Raw genomic sequence first — 16,408 nt, 5'->3', positions numbered from 1 at the left:
CAGGCTGCTATTCTCCCATGGAGACGATCGTAGAGATGCTGGATGTAGTCCTGTGGAACGGCTTGCCATGCCATTTCCACCTGGCGCCTCAGTTGGACCAGCGTTCGTGCTGGACGTGCAGACCGCGTGAGACGACGCTTCATCCAGTCCCAAACATGCTCAATGGGGGACAGATCCGGAGATCTTGCTGGCCAGGGTAGTTGACTTACACCTTCTAGAGCACGTTGGGTGGCACGGGATACATGCGGACGTGCATTGTCCTGTTGGAACAGCAAGTTCCCTTGCCGGTCTAGGAATGGTAGAACGATGGGTTCGATGACGGTTTGGATGTACCGTGCACTATTCAGTGTCCCCTCGACGATCACCAGTGGTGTACGGCCAGTGTAGGAGATCGCTCCCCACACCATGATGCCGGGTGTTGGCCCTGTGTGCCTCGGTCGTATGCAGTCCTGATTGTGGCGCTCACCTGCACGGCGCCAAACACGCATACGACCATCATTGGCACCAAGGCAGAAGCGACTCTCATCGCTGAAGACGACACGTCTCCATTCGTCCCTCCATTCACGCCTGTCGCGACACCACTGGAGGCGGGCTGCACGATGTTGGGGCGTGAGCGGAAGACGGCCTAACGGTGTGCGGGACCGTAGCCCAGCTTCATGGAGACGGTTGCGAATGGTCCTCGCCGATACCCCAGGAGCAACAGTGTCCCTAATTTGCTGGGAAGTGGCGGTGCGGTCCCCTACGGCACTGCGTAGGATCCTACGGTCTTGGCATGCATCCGTGCGTCGCTGCGGTCCGGTCCCAGGTCGACGGGCACGTGCACCTTCCGCCGACCACTGGCGACAACATCGATGTACTGTGGAGACCTCACGCCCCACGTGTTGAGCAATTCGTCGGTACGTCCACCCGGCCTCCCGCATGCCCACTATACGCCCTCGCTCAAAGTCCGTCAACTGCACATACGGTTCACGTCCACGCTGTCGCGGCATGCTACCAGTGTTAAAGACTGCGATGGAGCTCCGTATGCCACGGCACACTGGCTGACACTGACGGCGGCGGTGCACAAATGCTGCGCAGCTAGCGCCATTCGACGGCCAACACCGCGGTTCCTGGTGTGTCCGCTGTGCCGTGCGTGTGATCATTGCTTGTACAGCCCTCTCGCAGTGTCCGGAGCAAGTATGGTGGGTCTGACACACCGGTGTCAATGTGTTCTTTTTTCCATTTCCAGGAGTGTAGTTCAATAACTGTCACCCTGACTCAACGGTGCATATGCTAGCCTGGTCACAGGTACCTGAGCGCCGATGATGGTGCCGAGTCTGAGCAGCTGCAGCACGGCGGCCGCCGTGGTCCAGGCGGCGGCTGCGAGCAGCGCGTAGTGCAGCGCCACGCCCAGCCAGCGGCACGCGTCTGGGTCCTCAGGACGCCACAGCCACGACGGCCGAAACGCGTCGACGGCGGCCACCGCCAGCAGCAGGTCCCGCGCTGCCACCGCGCTGCCCAGCTGCAGCAGCACGCGCGTCCTGTAGTGCAGTGAGTGTGAGCAGTGAGTATAAGCCACCACTTGGCCCGGGTTGGGTTGGGGTTGTTTGGGGGAGGAGACCAGACAGCGAGGTCATCGGTCTCATCGGATTAGGGAAGGACGGGGAAGGAAGTCGGCCGTGCCCTTTCAAAGAAACCATCCCGGCATTTGCCTGGAGCGATTCAGGGAAATCACGGAAAACCTAAATCAGAATGGCCGGACGCGGGATTGAACCGTCGTCCTCCCGAATGCGAGTCCAGTGTGCTAGCCACTGCGCCACCTCGCTCGGTGCGCGTCCTTCAGCCGGACACAGTAAGTAACACCCAGATTTAACACACTCGAACTTCCATTACGCATGTCGTAAATATGACATACATACAAACTTAGAAACAACTGAAAGGTTTGAAAACAAATAAATCCCCAGGTCCGGATGTAATCGCAGTTCCATTTTAGAAAGAGTGCTCTATGGCATTGGCCACTTCCTAAGCTTGCATTTATCGTGAATCTCTCACACAGCACAAAGTCCCAAGCGACTGGCAAAAAGCGCAGGTGACTGCAGTAAATAAGAAAGGTAAAAGAATGGCTCGCAAAATTGCAGACCAATATCCCTGACTTCTGTTTGCTGCAGAATCCTTCAATGTATTCTCAGTTCGAATATGATAAACTTTCTTGACACTAACAAGCTTATGTCCACAAATCAGCATGGTTTTAGAAACTCAGCTTTCTCTTCTCTCACATGATATACTGAGACAACACCAGAGAAGGAAAGTAGCTACTCACCATATAACAGAGATACTGAGTCGCGATAGGCACGATAAAAAGATTCACACAATTAAAGCTTTCGGCCATTAAGGCCTTTATCAGCAGTAGAAACACACACACACACACACACACACACACACACACACACACACACACTCACACTCGCATAAACGCAACTTGCACACACATCTGCAGCCTCAGAGAGCTGAGACCACACTGTGAACAGCAGCACTAGTGCATGATGGGAGTGGCAACTGGGTGGGGGTAAGGAGGAGGCTGGGGTGGGGAGGGGGAGGGATAGTATGGTGGGAGTGGCGGACAGTCAAGTGTTGCAGTTTAGACAGAGGGCAGGAGAGAAGGTACGGAGGGGGTAAGTAGCAGAAAGGAGAGAAAATAAAAGACTGGGTGTGAACCACCCTGTTGCTGAACACGCTGCCAAACATGATATCCCTCATCTTAATGACTGCTTTACAACCTGTGCCATATGGATCCGTCCCACCAACACCAGCTTTTCTGAATTGCACAGGTGGTAACTTTCCCTGCAATACATCCTACTTTCCTGTCACCCTCCTGGCCTCAACCTTCATTAGTGACTGTCCTCACCCATCCATCCCCCTCCCTGATCCCATTCCAGCACTACACAGCTGTCATTTCACCGCCACACCCAGTCTTTTATTTTCTCTCCTTTCTGGTACTTTGGTGGAAAGAGAATAGAATGTATAAGATTTGCTGATGACATGGTATTAGTGGCAGAAAGTGAGCGGACAGTGAATAACATGCTCAAAGACCTGAATGAAGCTTGTGTGGAATATGGCATGCAAATAAACACAGCAAAAACAAAGAGTATGGTGATCAGTACAAGACGAAGACTGTCCAATATTAAAATAGGACAATCTACCATTAACCAAGTAAGTCAATTTAAATATCTCGGAAGCACAATAACTGAAGACTTGAGATGTCACCAGGAGGTGAAAACTCGAGTTGCCATAGCAAAGGAGGCATTCAACAGAAAGAGGAGACTCTTATGTGGCAAATTAGATAAAGGACTAAGGAAAAGGCTTGGCAAATGTTTTGTCTGGAGTGTGGCACTATATAGGGCAGAAACGTGGACACTGAAACGAGAGGATGAAAAAAGGTTAGAAGCATTTGAAATGTGGATGTGGAGGAGAATGGAGAGAATAAGCTGGATGGAAAGAGTGAGTAATGGAAGAGTATTGGGAAGGGTTGGTGAGAGAAGATTTATGCTGAAGGTTGTAAGAGAAAGGAAAAAGAACTGGTTGGGACATTCATTGAGAAGGGAGTGCTTGCTAGTAGATGCTTTGGAAGGATTGGTTTGTGGGAGAAGACTGAGAGGAAGAAGGAGATACTCGTACAAGGTGATAGACGACATAAAGGGAAGAGGAAATTATGCAGACCTGAAGAGGATGGCAGAAGACTGGACAGCCTGGAGAACTACCATGTGAAAACCTGCCTTTAGGCAGAACGCTGATGATGATGATGATGATGATGATGATGATTCTGGTACTTACCCCCTCCGCACCTTCTCTCCTGCCCTCCGTCTAAACTGCAACACTTGACTGTCTGCCAGTCCCACCATACTATTCCTCCCCCTCCCCGCCCCAGCTTCCTCCTTACCCCCACCCAGTCGCCACTCCCATCATGCACTGGTGCTGCTGTTTGCAGTGTGGTCTCAGCTCTCTGAGACTGCAGCTGTGTGTGCAAGTTGCGTTTATGTGAGTGTTTGTGTGTGTGTGTGTGTGCGTATGTGTATGTGTGTCTACTTCTGACAAAGGCCTTAATAGCCGAAAGCTTTAATTGTGTGAATCTTTTTATTGTGCCTATCGCGACTCAGCATCTCCGCTATACGGTGAGTAGCAACTTTCCTTCTCTGGTATTGTTACATTCCCTCCTGGTTTTTCCATTGTTTGATGATATACTGAGAACTATGGATGAAGGGCTACAGGCAGGTTCCATATTTCTAGATTTCCCGAAAGCACTTGACACAGTGCCCCATTGCAGGCTGTTAATGACGGTACTATCATACGGAATATGTTCACAGATATGTGATTGGCTCGAAGAATTCTTAAGTAATAGAACCCAGTATGTTGCCTTGGCGGCGATTGCTCATCAGAGACAACGGTATCGTCAGGAGTGCCTCAGGGAAGTGTGATAGGATCGCTACTGTTCTCTACGAACGTAACTGATTTAGCGGAGAGAATGAGCAGTAATCTGTGGTTGTTTCTTGTCTACTGATGATACCTTGGGGTACAGTTAAGTTCCAAAGTTGAATGACTGTAGGAAGATACAGGACGACTTGGACAAAATTTACAGTTGGTGTTATGAATGGCAACTAGCCCTAAGTGTGGAGAAATGTACACTCCTGGAAATGGAAAAAAGAACACATTGACACCGGTGTGTCAGACCCACCATACTTGCTCCGGACACTGCGAGAGGGCTGTACAAGCAATGATCACACGCACGGCACAGCGGACACACCAGGAACCGCGGTGTTGGCCGTCGAATGGCGCTAGCTGCGCAGCATTTGTGCACCGCCGCCGTCAGTGTCAGCCAGTTTGCCGTGGCATACGGAGCTCCATCGCAGTCTTTAACACTGGTAGCATGCCGCGACGGCGTGGACGTGAACCGTATGTGCAGTTGACGGACTTTGAGCGAGGGCGTATAGTGGGCATGCGGGAGGCCGGGTGGACGTACCGCCGAATTGCTCAACACGTGGGGCGTGAGGTCTCCACAGTACATTGATGTTGTCGCCAGTGGTCGGCGGAAGGTGCACGTGCCCGTCGACCTGGGACCGGACCGCAGCGACGCACGGATGCACGCCAAGACCGTAGGATCCTACGCAGTGCCGTAGGGGACCGCACCGCCACTTCCCAGCAAATTAGGGACACTGTTGCTCCTGGGGTATCGGCGAGGACCATTCGCAACCGTCTCCATGAAGCTGGGCTACGGTCCCGCACACCGTTAGGCCGTCTTCCGCTCACGCCCCAACATCGTGCAGCCCGCCTCCAGTGGTGTCGCGACAGGCGTGAATGGAGGGACGAATGGAGACGTGTCGTCTTCAGCGATGAGAGTCGCTTCTGCCTTGGTGCCAATGATGGTCGTATGCGTGTTTGGCGCCGTGCAGGTGAGCGCCACAATCAGGACTGCATACGACCGAGGCACACAGGGCCAACACCCGGCATCATGGTGTGGGGAGCGATCTCCTACACTGGCCGTACACCACTGGTGATCGTCGAGGGGACACTGAATAGTGCACGGTACATCCAAACCGTCATCGAACCCATCGTTCTACCATTCCTAGACCGGCAAGGGAACTTGCTGTTCCAACAGGACAATGCACGTCCGCATGTATCCCGTGCCACCCAACGTGCTCTAGAAGGTGTAAGTCAACTACCCTGGCCAGCAAGATCTCCGGATCTGTCCCCCATTGAGCATGTTTGGGACTGGATGAAGCGTCGTCTCACGCGGTCTGCACGTCCAGCACGAACGCTGGTCCAACTGAGGCGCCAGGTGGAAATGGCATGGCAAGCCGTTCCACAGGACTACATCCAGCATCTCTACGATCGTCTCCATGGGAGAATAGCAGCCTGCATTGCTGCGAAAGGTGGATATACACTGTACTAGTGCCGACATTGTGCATGCTCTGTTGCCTGTGTCTATGTGCCTGTGGTTCTGTCAGTGTGATCATGTGATGTATCTGACCCCAGGAATGTGTCAATAAAGTTTCCCCTTCCTGGGACAATGAATTCACGGTGTTCTTATTTCAATTTCCAGGAGTGTATGTTAAAGTGGATGAGTCGGAAGGAGAAACCTGTAATGTTCGGATGCAGTATTACTATTGTCCTGCTTGGCACAGTAAAGTCGTTTAAATATCTGGGCGTAACGCTGCAAAGCGACATGAGATGGTACGAGCATGTGAAGATTGTGGTAGGGAAGGCAAATGGTCGACTTCGGTTTATTGGGAGAATATTAGGAAATACTGGTTAACTTGTGAAGGAGATTGCATATAGGACGCTGGTGAAACCTATTCTTTAGTACTGTTCGAGTGTTTCGGATCCGTATCAGATCGGATTGAAGGAAGACGTGAAGCAATTGAGAGGCGGGCAGCTAGATTTGTTACCGGTAGGTTCGATGAACACGTAAGTGTTATGGAGATGCTTCGAGAACTCGAATGGGAATCACTGGAGGAAAGGCGAAGTTCTTTTCGTGAAACACTATTTAGAAAATTTAGAGAAACGGCATTTGGATCAGACTGCTAAACAATTCTACTGCAGCCAACACGCAATCGAGCGTAAGGATCACGAAGACAAGATACGAGAAATTAGGGCTCATACGGAGGCGTAGAGACAGTCGTTTTTGCCTCGCTGTATTTGCGGGTGTAACAGGAGGAGAAATGACAAGTAGTAGTACAGGGTATCCTCCGCCAAGCACCGTACGGTGGTTTGCGGAGTATCTATGTACATGCAGATGTAAATGAATTTAATTACTAGTAACGTTATCAATAAAGATTGCTGTAGTTGTCATTAAAATGGCGTCGGATGAAAATATTTGCACCGAGGTACATTGGTTGTCTCTAGATACAGGATAAATCACTTAAAAATTGGCACCGCAGATATTGCGGAAATAGAAAGTGCTATTGAGGTGCGGTTTTCACTAAATAAACTAGTTGTTAGGGACTCGTATGGTTGCCCAGTAAACAGATTTTAATAGTACTTATATAGTATATGTGGTGTCACCGCCAGACACCACACTTGCTAGGTGGTAGCTTTAAATCGGCCGCGGTCCATTAGTACATGTCGGACCCGCGTGTCGCCACTGTCAGTACTTGCAGACCTAGCGCCACCACATGGCAGGTCTAGAAAGACGGACTAGCACTCCCCCCAGTTGTACGACGACTTTGCTAGCGACTACACTGACGAAGCCTTTCTCTCATTTGCCGAGAGACAGTTAGAATAGCCTTCAGCTAAGTCCATGACTACGACTTAGCAAGGCGCCATTAACCCTATCTGGAGAGAGTCTAATTTGTATCGTCAATAGCGATGTACCACAATGATGGAATAAAGTTAAGTATCCGAGGAGCTGCATACTTTTCTCTATAGCATTCACAAAGTATCCTGTTCCAGAACTCACGCCAGTCGGCGTGTGTGTACGCGTGCCTTTCGGTTACCTCACCCTGTGTCTAGACTGTCTTGTCTAGACACAACAGTATATTTTTGTGCTACATAGAATTTTTAAAATGGAACAATGCTTATTGATGTTAACAAACTAAAGGATGGCACATTATAATGTCAGTGATGTTTGTTACAGGGTTCCAGTACGAGTCGTTTACGAGATATAATGTTTTGAGAAGTTTCCTCACCGACACTTATTTTTTCCAGTCAACCTGCGTAGTTGGTATGTTGTTAAGTATGGTTATTATGCTTACAGTATGGTTGTGCGTTCCTTGAGTGCGCTGCGACTTGCGACAGTCAGTTACTGTGTGACGGCCCAAGCAACAGGTCATGAGTGGACGATGGGATTTACCAATGCAGGAATAGCCGACATGCTCGTGTTGTTTGTAGAGGTCTGGAAGAATGCAGTTCGTTCTTTTACGGTGTATGTGACAAGATATCCCACAAGATGGCAACCATCTCGGGAACCATTTATTAATCTCTTCGATCAGTTACGTGAAAGTGGTAGTGTAACACCTAGACAACATAACAGAAGGAAACAAGTGACGACAGACGAGTGGGGAATTAATGTTTTTTACAATATTGTAAGACATATAAAAAGCCACTTTGTAGTAAGTGTCCCAATCCACTTGAAAAAATTGTGTGGAATAGGAAACGGTCTTTAATCTTACTGTTACCATTTCATGTGTGAATTGTAATGTTTTGTGAAAATGGTATTATTATTATTATTAATTATTCAATCTGCTTTTGAGTATGAAAGGAAACATGAGAAGAAGGTTCAATATACACGTTATCTATTTTAAATGTTTTGAAATGTATTTTCTTGGTCTTTAACAATTTATATCTATTCTGACCAACTTTTAAATAAATTACTTTCAGCACATTCCTTGCAACTGGCGCAAGAAAAAAATTAAAAATGTGGTTACTGCGATCCATGTACTCTAATTACGGACGAGTTTCTGACGATTCCTGTTAAAGATTAAAAGGATCATGTCTCATTTCATTAGCTGTTCCCATAATTTGGAGGGAACCCATGAAGCACACAACTGACTGTTACTTTTGGCGACAAAAACAGACAGGATCACGGCTGGTTTAAGGCCCAAGTGACACAAGTTGCCACTTGGAGCGCCATGTTAAGCGCGACAACTGCAAGGTTTCTATACAGAACGTGTCATAATTAACAGCGGCGCTAGAGGCTCCCACGTGCAAGATTCTTATACAATCCGCATCGCAATTAGGAGCGAAAACTGACACAAGCGAAAGTGTGTGATGGAAAAGAGGACACCTCGGGCATGGATGTGTGTGATGTCCTTAGGTTAGTTAGGTTTAACTAGTTCTAAGTTCTAGGGGACTAATGACCTCAGCAGTTGAGTCCCATAGTGCTCAGAGCCATTTGAACCATTTGAAAAGAGGACAGAGTGAGATGAACTGGGGGAGGGAGAGGGGGGGGGGGGAGGGGGGGCAGAAGTCACCAAACGGGAAGACGCTTCTGTGGAAAAAAGCTAGAGGCTCCCATGTGCAAGATTCTTATACAATCCGCATCGCAATTAGGAGCGAAAACTGACACAAGCGAAAATGTGTGATGGAAAAGAGCGCAGAGTGAGATGAACTGGGGGTGGGAGAGGGGGGCGGAAGTCACCAAACGGGAAGACGCTTGTGTGGAAAAAAGCTCTCGAAGCGACCCTGGATAGAATCACCTCAAAAACAAGGAGAATTGTGCAATACCCTCATTTATCATCTGCTATGAGGGCTGCATATCGCAGTGAAGAATCGTCAGTTCCTATGCTTCTTCAGAATGTGACAATGAGTGAAAGTTAATGCAGTCACGAACACTCAGAAGACAGTGAAGGAAAGATGGACGCCGACCCTGCATTTCGAGGCCGCTGAGGATCAAGTAAGCCACAATTTTTGTCTCAAGGAAACCTCAGGTATCTTCTGCTTGACCTAAATTTGTCGAAACAACAGGCGGGTCTATTAGCGTCGCGATTAAAAGGGAGGATGCTTATTTTTCGGGCTTAGAGAGTGACTGTCGTGATCGCCATGTTGTTTTCCTTCTGCAAATTTCTCCACGGAAGGTGGCATGGTTTTTTGCAATAACTAACACTTTTTTCTGAAGAAGTTGCCAAGATTTCTCTATAAATGGGTGAGCCCTTGTTCATAGATTACAAGAAATAAAATATAAAACAGTACTTCTCTACAATTTAAAAAAAAAATTTCTTCTGTTCCGATTACTTATGCAGTTGAACTGGAGGAAAAATATGATTAATTTGAACTGCTACTCTCACATATCTAGTGTGAGAAATACGAACGACTTTTATGAGGAGGCTTCAAGATAACTGCAATTCTTTTAGGCACACAGCTCGGCTACACAAAGCAATACTGCTTTCCAGCTGGGCGGTATGGCCGAGCGGTTCTAGGCGCTTCAGTCTGGAACCGCGCGACCGCTACGGTTGCAGGTTCGAATCCTGCCTCGGGTATGGATGTGTGTGATGTCCTTAGGTTAGTTAGGTTTAAGTAGTTCTAAGTTCTAGGTGACTGATGACCTCCGATGTTATGTCTCATAGTGCTCAGAGCCATTTGAACCATTTGAACTGCTTTCCATGCGGGTGGATCAACAGGGACGAGGAAAACCGCTATTACGGGGGGAAAATGTCTGCTCGGAATGAACGGCTGTCTAGACACAAAAATTTGATGAACACTCCAAAAATATTCAACTAACGCCAGCGCAAATTAAATATCTCTCGTCAAAAAGTTTATGAAAGCCAAGGACAACTCATGTGGTTGCATGTACATGCAATAGAAGTTTCTAAGGTTCAGTGAAGTGAAATTAAAGGAACGAATATTTGTAGAACAGCAAATTCGGGAATTAATTTCTGATCAACATTTTCTTGATTTGCTGTGTGATGTCGAAAGAATGACGTAGCTGTCTTCAAGCGTTTCCAAGAGCTTTCTAGGCAACCATAGGGCACAGAACTGTCGAAGAGCAACTTATATCATACCAGCTTATGGGACACAAAAGTCACTTAAACCACATTTCTTGAATTAGCGTTCTTTCTGAATAACCTTGGCACCGTTAGTAGCGTACATGGAGAACGATTCTATCAGGACATATCTCAAATGCAAAAGCGTTATCAGGGCAAATGTAGCATCGAAATGCTGTCCGACTACTGCTGGTATTAACAAAGCAACGCTCCCGAGGCAAAGTATCGCAAGATTTATTTTTCAGTATAGTTCTTTTCTTTTATTTAGTCTCTTGTTAACGTCTGATCCGTTTTTTTGTGCACCGACAGATTATTTTGCTGTTTGCATTTATAAGTCTTGTTGCAAGTGCGAGTCGTTTTCACTAGATTCGCATAATACGAGTACGTAGCCTGCTGTAGGCATTTGCAAAAATCAATTACTTCATGAAGACTGAGACTAGTAGAGAAATTCTGAAATTAGATTTGGATTCAGGGACGAATTATATTCCAGGGAACACTGAATGTTGTTCTTTTAACTGAAAAAATTTCTCTAAAAGTGTAATCGATGGTAAATATTTCGACCATTTTGTGAAAGAATCAATACGCCGCCGTTACAGTTTTTTGTCTACTCCGATTCCCTATATGAAGATTCAGTATTCATGCCCTTCAGTTATTATAATCTGAAATGTAAAAAATATTTTTGTAACTGACACAAATAAAATCGTGGATTTAGAGTACAGTAAGATATAGTGAGGAAATGTCCCTATAAACGCTTTGACTCGCGCTGTCACGCAGGCAGTGATGATGCTTCTGGCTGCCAAGAAAAATATTAAGAGTGTGAGGTGAAGTTGTAGGAAGAGGGGTAGGAGGCAGAATTGCGGACATGATGGAGCAAGGGTTCGGCTATTGTACACTGCTTGCAATTAAAATTACTACTCCAGGGAGAATAATATATTGTGCAGATGAGGTATACTAAGAAGAATAGATAATTGTAAGTTCAGGTGTACAGAGTGGGGCATGTAGTACGCCGACCTGCCAGCTCTGCACCTGCAACGGCTCTAAGATCACAGGGCACCGAGTTGAACCGAGCTTGGATGATACATACAGGCAAGTCATTCCATTCTACTCGAACCCTTTGCAACAATCCATCAATAGGAGCGGTGTGCCAGTATCTTGGTAACACATGACCAGGTATTTTCGATGTGTGGGAGACTTGTGGAACACGCTGGGTAGTGCAATAGCCGATCACCCTCTTTATCGTGGTACTGTATGTCAGAACACCACGGGAAACATGTGCTATTGCGTTATTTTGTTGAAACATAATGTCGCGGAGATTTCGAAGTTATGGTGCAGCAAATCCCCTTAATGTAATACCTGCTACCTAGTTACCGGCTATGGGAACCAGAGGTGATGGTGGTGTGTATCCAACTGCACCACTTTAGGTGACACTAGTTACTGGACTCGAATGGCGATGACGAATGTAATCTGGCAATATTCGTTCTCCTCGAAACCCCACAGACGGAAACGACCACTGCCATGCTCAGTTACTAATTGGCGGTTTGTAACACTATTTCAGGACGTTAGCAAAGACCTAATATCCGGTAATGGGGCACTAAAACTAATAGATTATAATACCAATGAGAATACCATGTGTAGTATGTAACTGATAGAGACCTGCACCGCCAACTATGCAACTACATTGTTGTAGAACCATAGAACATACTCTGAGCTCATACATAATAAGGTATCTTGAACAGAATGACCTCCTCAATGCCATCCAGCATGGATTCCGAAAACAGCGATCACGTGAAACACAACTCGAATTTTTCTCACATAACACACTGAAAGCTTTCGATCAAGGCAGTCAAGAAGATGCAGTATTTCTTGATGTCCAAAAAGCATTGGACTTAGTACTACAAAATTGTCAAAAGTACGATTATATGGGGTACCAAGTGAAATTTGTGACTGGATTCAGGACTTTTTGCTAGGGGGGACACAGCATGTTATCTTGGATGGAGAGTCATCGTCAGATGTAGAAGTAACTTCGGGTTTGCTCCAGGTAAGTGTGCTGGGACCCTTGTTGTTCATATTGTATACTAATGATCTTGCAGACAACATTAATAGTAAAATCAGGCTTTTTGCAGATCATGCAGTTATCTATAGTGAAGTTCTGTCTGAAAGAAGCTGCACAAATATTGTCACATATTGATAAGATTTCAAAGTGGTGCAAAGAGTGGAAACTTAAAAGTTCAGAAATGTGGAACTGTGCACTTCACAAAACAAAGAAACGTAATATCCTATGACTATAATATCAATGAGTCAATGTTGGAATCGGCCAAGACATACAAATACCTGTGTGTAACACTTTTGTCGGGATGTGAAATGGAATGATCAAATAGGCTCAGTCACGCGTAAAGCAGGCGGTAGACTTCGGTTCATTAGTAAAACACTGGGGAAGTGCTGTCAGTCTACAAAGCAGACTGCTTACACATCACTCCTGCAACCGGTTCTAGAATATTGCTCAAGTGTGTGGGACCTGTACCAAATAGGACTAACAGAGGATATTGAACGTATAGAGAGGAGGGCAGTACGAATGGTCACAGGTTTGTTTGATGCGTGGGAGAGTGTCACAGAGATACTGAAGGAATTGAAGTGCAAGGCTCCTGAAGACAGACGTAAATTATCCTAGAATGTCTATTAACAAACTTTCAGGAAGTGGTTTTTTAATGATGAGTCTAGGGATATACTACAACCCCCTACGTATCGCTCACATAGGGATCGTGAGAAAGAAAAATTACTACACGCACGTAGCCGGCCGGTGTGGCCCAGCGGTTCTAGGCGCTTCAGTCTGGAACCGCTCGACCGCTACGGTCGCAGGTTCGAATACTGCCTCGGGAATGGATGTGTGCGATGTCCTTAGATTAGTAAGGTTTAAGTAGTTCTAAGTTCTAGGGGACTGATGACCCCGGATGTTAAGTCCCATAGTGCTCAGAGCCATTTGAACCATTTGAACTACACGCACATAGGCATTTAAACAATTATTCTTTCCGCGCTCCATACGTACATGGTACGAGAAGAAACCCTAATAACTTGTACAATGGAAAGTACTCTCTGTCGTACACTTCATGGTGGATTGCAGAGTACAGATGTAAATTTAGATGTAGGTGTGCTACACGGAGGCAGCTTGAGAGAACGCCCATGTAGGTGAGTGATAGTATGACGATGAAAGTTTGTGGAAACATTCGTAAGGACATGCGGAAGAGGAATAACAAAACATAGACAAAAACATAATTTCCACGTGAGGGGCTAAGATTTGTTAATTGCGTTTGGTGTTTACGTTACAGGTTACAAACGTTGTTCAGTGTGACGCCCATCTGTATCCACGGCAGCTCGGAACCGCACTGGAGACTGCTGTACTGCTGCCCGAAACATCTCAGATGGGATTTTGGCAACTCCGTCGTTATACTAATTTTCAACCTTCAAAGACAACAGTAACTTCTTCAACAATTTATGGCGCAATTGATAGTCGGTCTCTTCCAGGAGCAATTCCCAAATAGGTACACTCCTGGAAATTGAAATAAGAACACCGTGAATTCATTGTCCCAGGAAGGGGAAACTTTATTGACACATTCCTGGGGTCAGATACATCACATGATCACACTGACAGAACCACAGGCACATAGACACAGGCAACAGAGCATGCACAATGTCGGCACTAGTACAGTGTATATCCACCTTTCGCAGCAATGCAGGCTGCTATTCTCCCATGGAGACGATCGTAGAGATGCTGGATGTAGTCCTGTGGAACGGCTTGCCATGCCATTTCCACCTGGCGCCTCAGTTGGACCAGCGTTCGTGCTGGACGTGCAGACCGCGTGAGACGACGCTTCATCCAGTCCCAAACATGCTCAATGGGGGACAGATCCGGAGATCTTGCTGGCCAGGGTAGTTGACTTACACCTTCTAGAGCACGTTGGGTGGCACGGGATACATGCGGACGTGCATTGTCCTGTTGGAACAGCAAGTTCCCTTGCCGGTCTAGGAATGGTACAACGATGGGTTCGATGACGGTTTGGATGTACCGTGCACTATTCAGTGTCCCCTCGACGATCACCAGTGGTGTACGGCCAGTGTAGGAGATCGCTCCCCACACCATGATGCCGGGTGTTGGCCCTGTGTGCCTCGGTCGTATGCAGTCCTGATTGTGGCGCTCACCTGCACGGTGCCAAACACGCATACGACCATCATTGGCACCAAGGCAGAAGCGACTCTCATCGCTGAAGACGACACGTCTCCATTCGTCCCTCCATTCACGCCTGTCGCGACACCACTGGAGGCGGGCTGCACGATGTTGGGGCGTGAGCGGAAGACGGCCTAACGGTGTGCGGGACCGTAGCCCAGCTTCATGGAGACGGTTGCGAATGGTCCTCGCCGATACCCCAGGAGCAACAGTGTCCCTAATTTGCTGGGAAGTGGCGGTGCGGTCCCCTACGGCACTGCGTAGGATCCTACGGTCTTGGCGTGCATCCGTGCGTCGCTGTGGTCCGGTCCCAGGTCGACGGGCACGTGCACCTTCCGCCGACCACTGGCGACAACATCGATGTACTGTGGAGACCTCACGCCCCACGTGTTGAGCAATTCGGCGGTACGTCCACCCGGCCTCCCGCATGCCCACTATACGCCCTCGCTCAAAGTCCGTCAACTGCACATACGGTTCACGTCCACGCCGTCGCGGCATGCTACCAGTGTTAAAGTCTGCGATGGAGCTCCGTATGCCACGCAAACTGGCTGACACTGACGGCGGCGGTGCACAAATGCTGCGCAGCTAGCGCCATTCGACGGCCAACACCGCGGTTCCTGGTGTGTCCACTGTGCCGTGCGTGTGAGCATTGCTTGTACAGCCCTCTCGCAGTGTCCGGAGCAAGTATGGTGGGTCTGACACACCGGTGTCAATGTGTTCTTTTTTCCATTTCCAGGAGTGTAGTTAATTAGAATTTCCCAATCATGTTCTCCAGACCCGGTGTTGAAATAGGGCCAGTCTCTATTCCTTTAATGCTTCTATTCTCTCGAAGAGCAGTAGAGCTATTGATTTTGGTTTGATAAAACAGCTTTAGGAGTAAATCCCTGCTCACCTTGTGCAGAACCACGTTGACTGTCTGCAACTGTAATGCTCACTGATCCTTATGTTTCAGCCCTATGTCGCCATACCAATACCGGCCCCTAACGGCAATTCCTGACAGTAAGACCACTAACAACGTACGTCCAGCAGCGCACAGTCTGAACATCATTCCTATAAAATTGGGTTCTCATACGTAAAATAGTTTTCCTTCAACAGTGGCTCAAGTAGCGAAAGTTAACCGCCCAGTATATCAGTCTGTACCTGGAAGTAACACTCGTATGAAAAGACGATACGATGCCACTTCTATATCCAACACAACACTGTCGTCGAGACTAACTGTTGCCGAGTCAAGGGAAGACGCAACAACGGTCGCTACGCTGACAGTTCTTGGTGCTCCATATGTGGTCACAGTGCCCTCCGGCCACTTTTACTGCTGCAAACAAACCCATTACCTGACTCAAGGTAGATGACGTGTTTCTCATTCCTGCATGGCCAAGCGAACATTATTCGTGTCCTTCGGGCTGCACTCACTTGGGGCCGTTAAATTCCTGCATGACGTTGAGTACAACCCTCCCGAACCCGTACATTCCATATTATGAGGTTGGCAGTCGAGGGATCCCGGCCAACACGGGAAGCAATGTCGCGACATGATAAGCCGCAATCTTGATAGACCACGATCCTACCGCCGTCAAATCCGGACACGTGCTGGGAGATTATTCTCCTTCTCAAACGAGGCATGACACGACCTTTTTACAAACAACAAAATGCGTTTTCTGAATTAGAAACGAGCTGTGTAATCTTTCCTCAGCTGTAGAATGTCGATGACATTACTCCTACCTCTATTATGTGGTTGCATTGA

At 47.6% G+C, this 16,408-nt stretch overlaps 1 protein-coding gene across 1 annotated transcript in view; it reads right to left on the bottom strand.

The window, feature by feature from the left end:
- LOC126161363 (uncharacterized) overlaps positions 1-16,408 on the bottom strand; it is a 249,699-nt gene that overhangs the window by 66,756 nt on the left and 166,535 nt on the right. Inside the window, exon 11 of the mRNA XM_049917133.1 lies at positions 1,292-1,520. Coding sequence (XP_049773090.1) covers positions 1,292-1,520 — 229 coding nt within the window. The remainder of the gene's footprint in view (positions 1-1,291; positions 1,521-16,408) is intronic.

The sequence above is a fragment of the Schistocerca cancellata genome, chromosome 2 (genome assembly GCF_023864275.1).
Source record: "Schistocerca cancellata isolate TAMUIC-IGC-003103 chromosome 2, iqSchCanc2.1, whole genome shotgun sequence".
NCBI classification, from domain to species: domain Eukaryota; kingdom Metazoa; phylum Arthropoda; class Insecta; order Orthoptera; family Acrididae; genus Schistocerca; species Schistocerca cancellata.
This window is presented reverse-complemented; position numbering and strand designations above follow the sequence as displayed.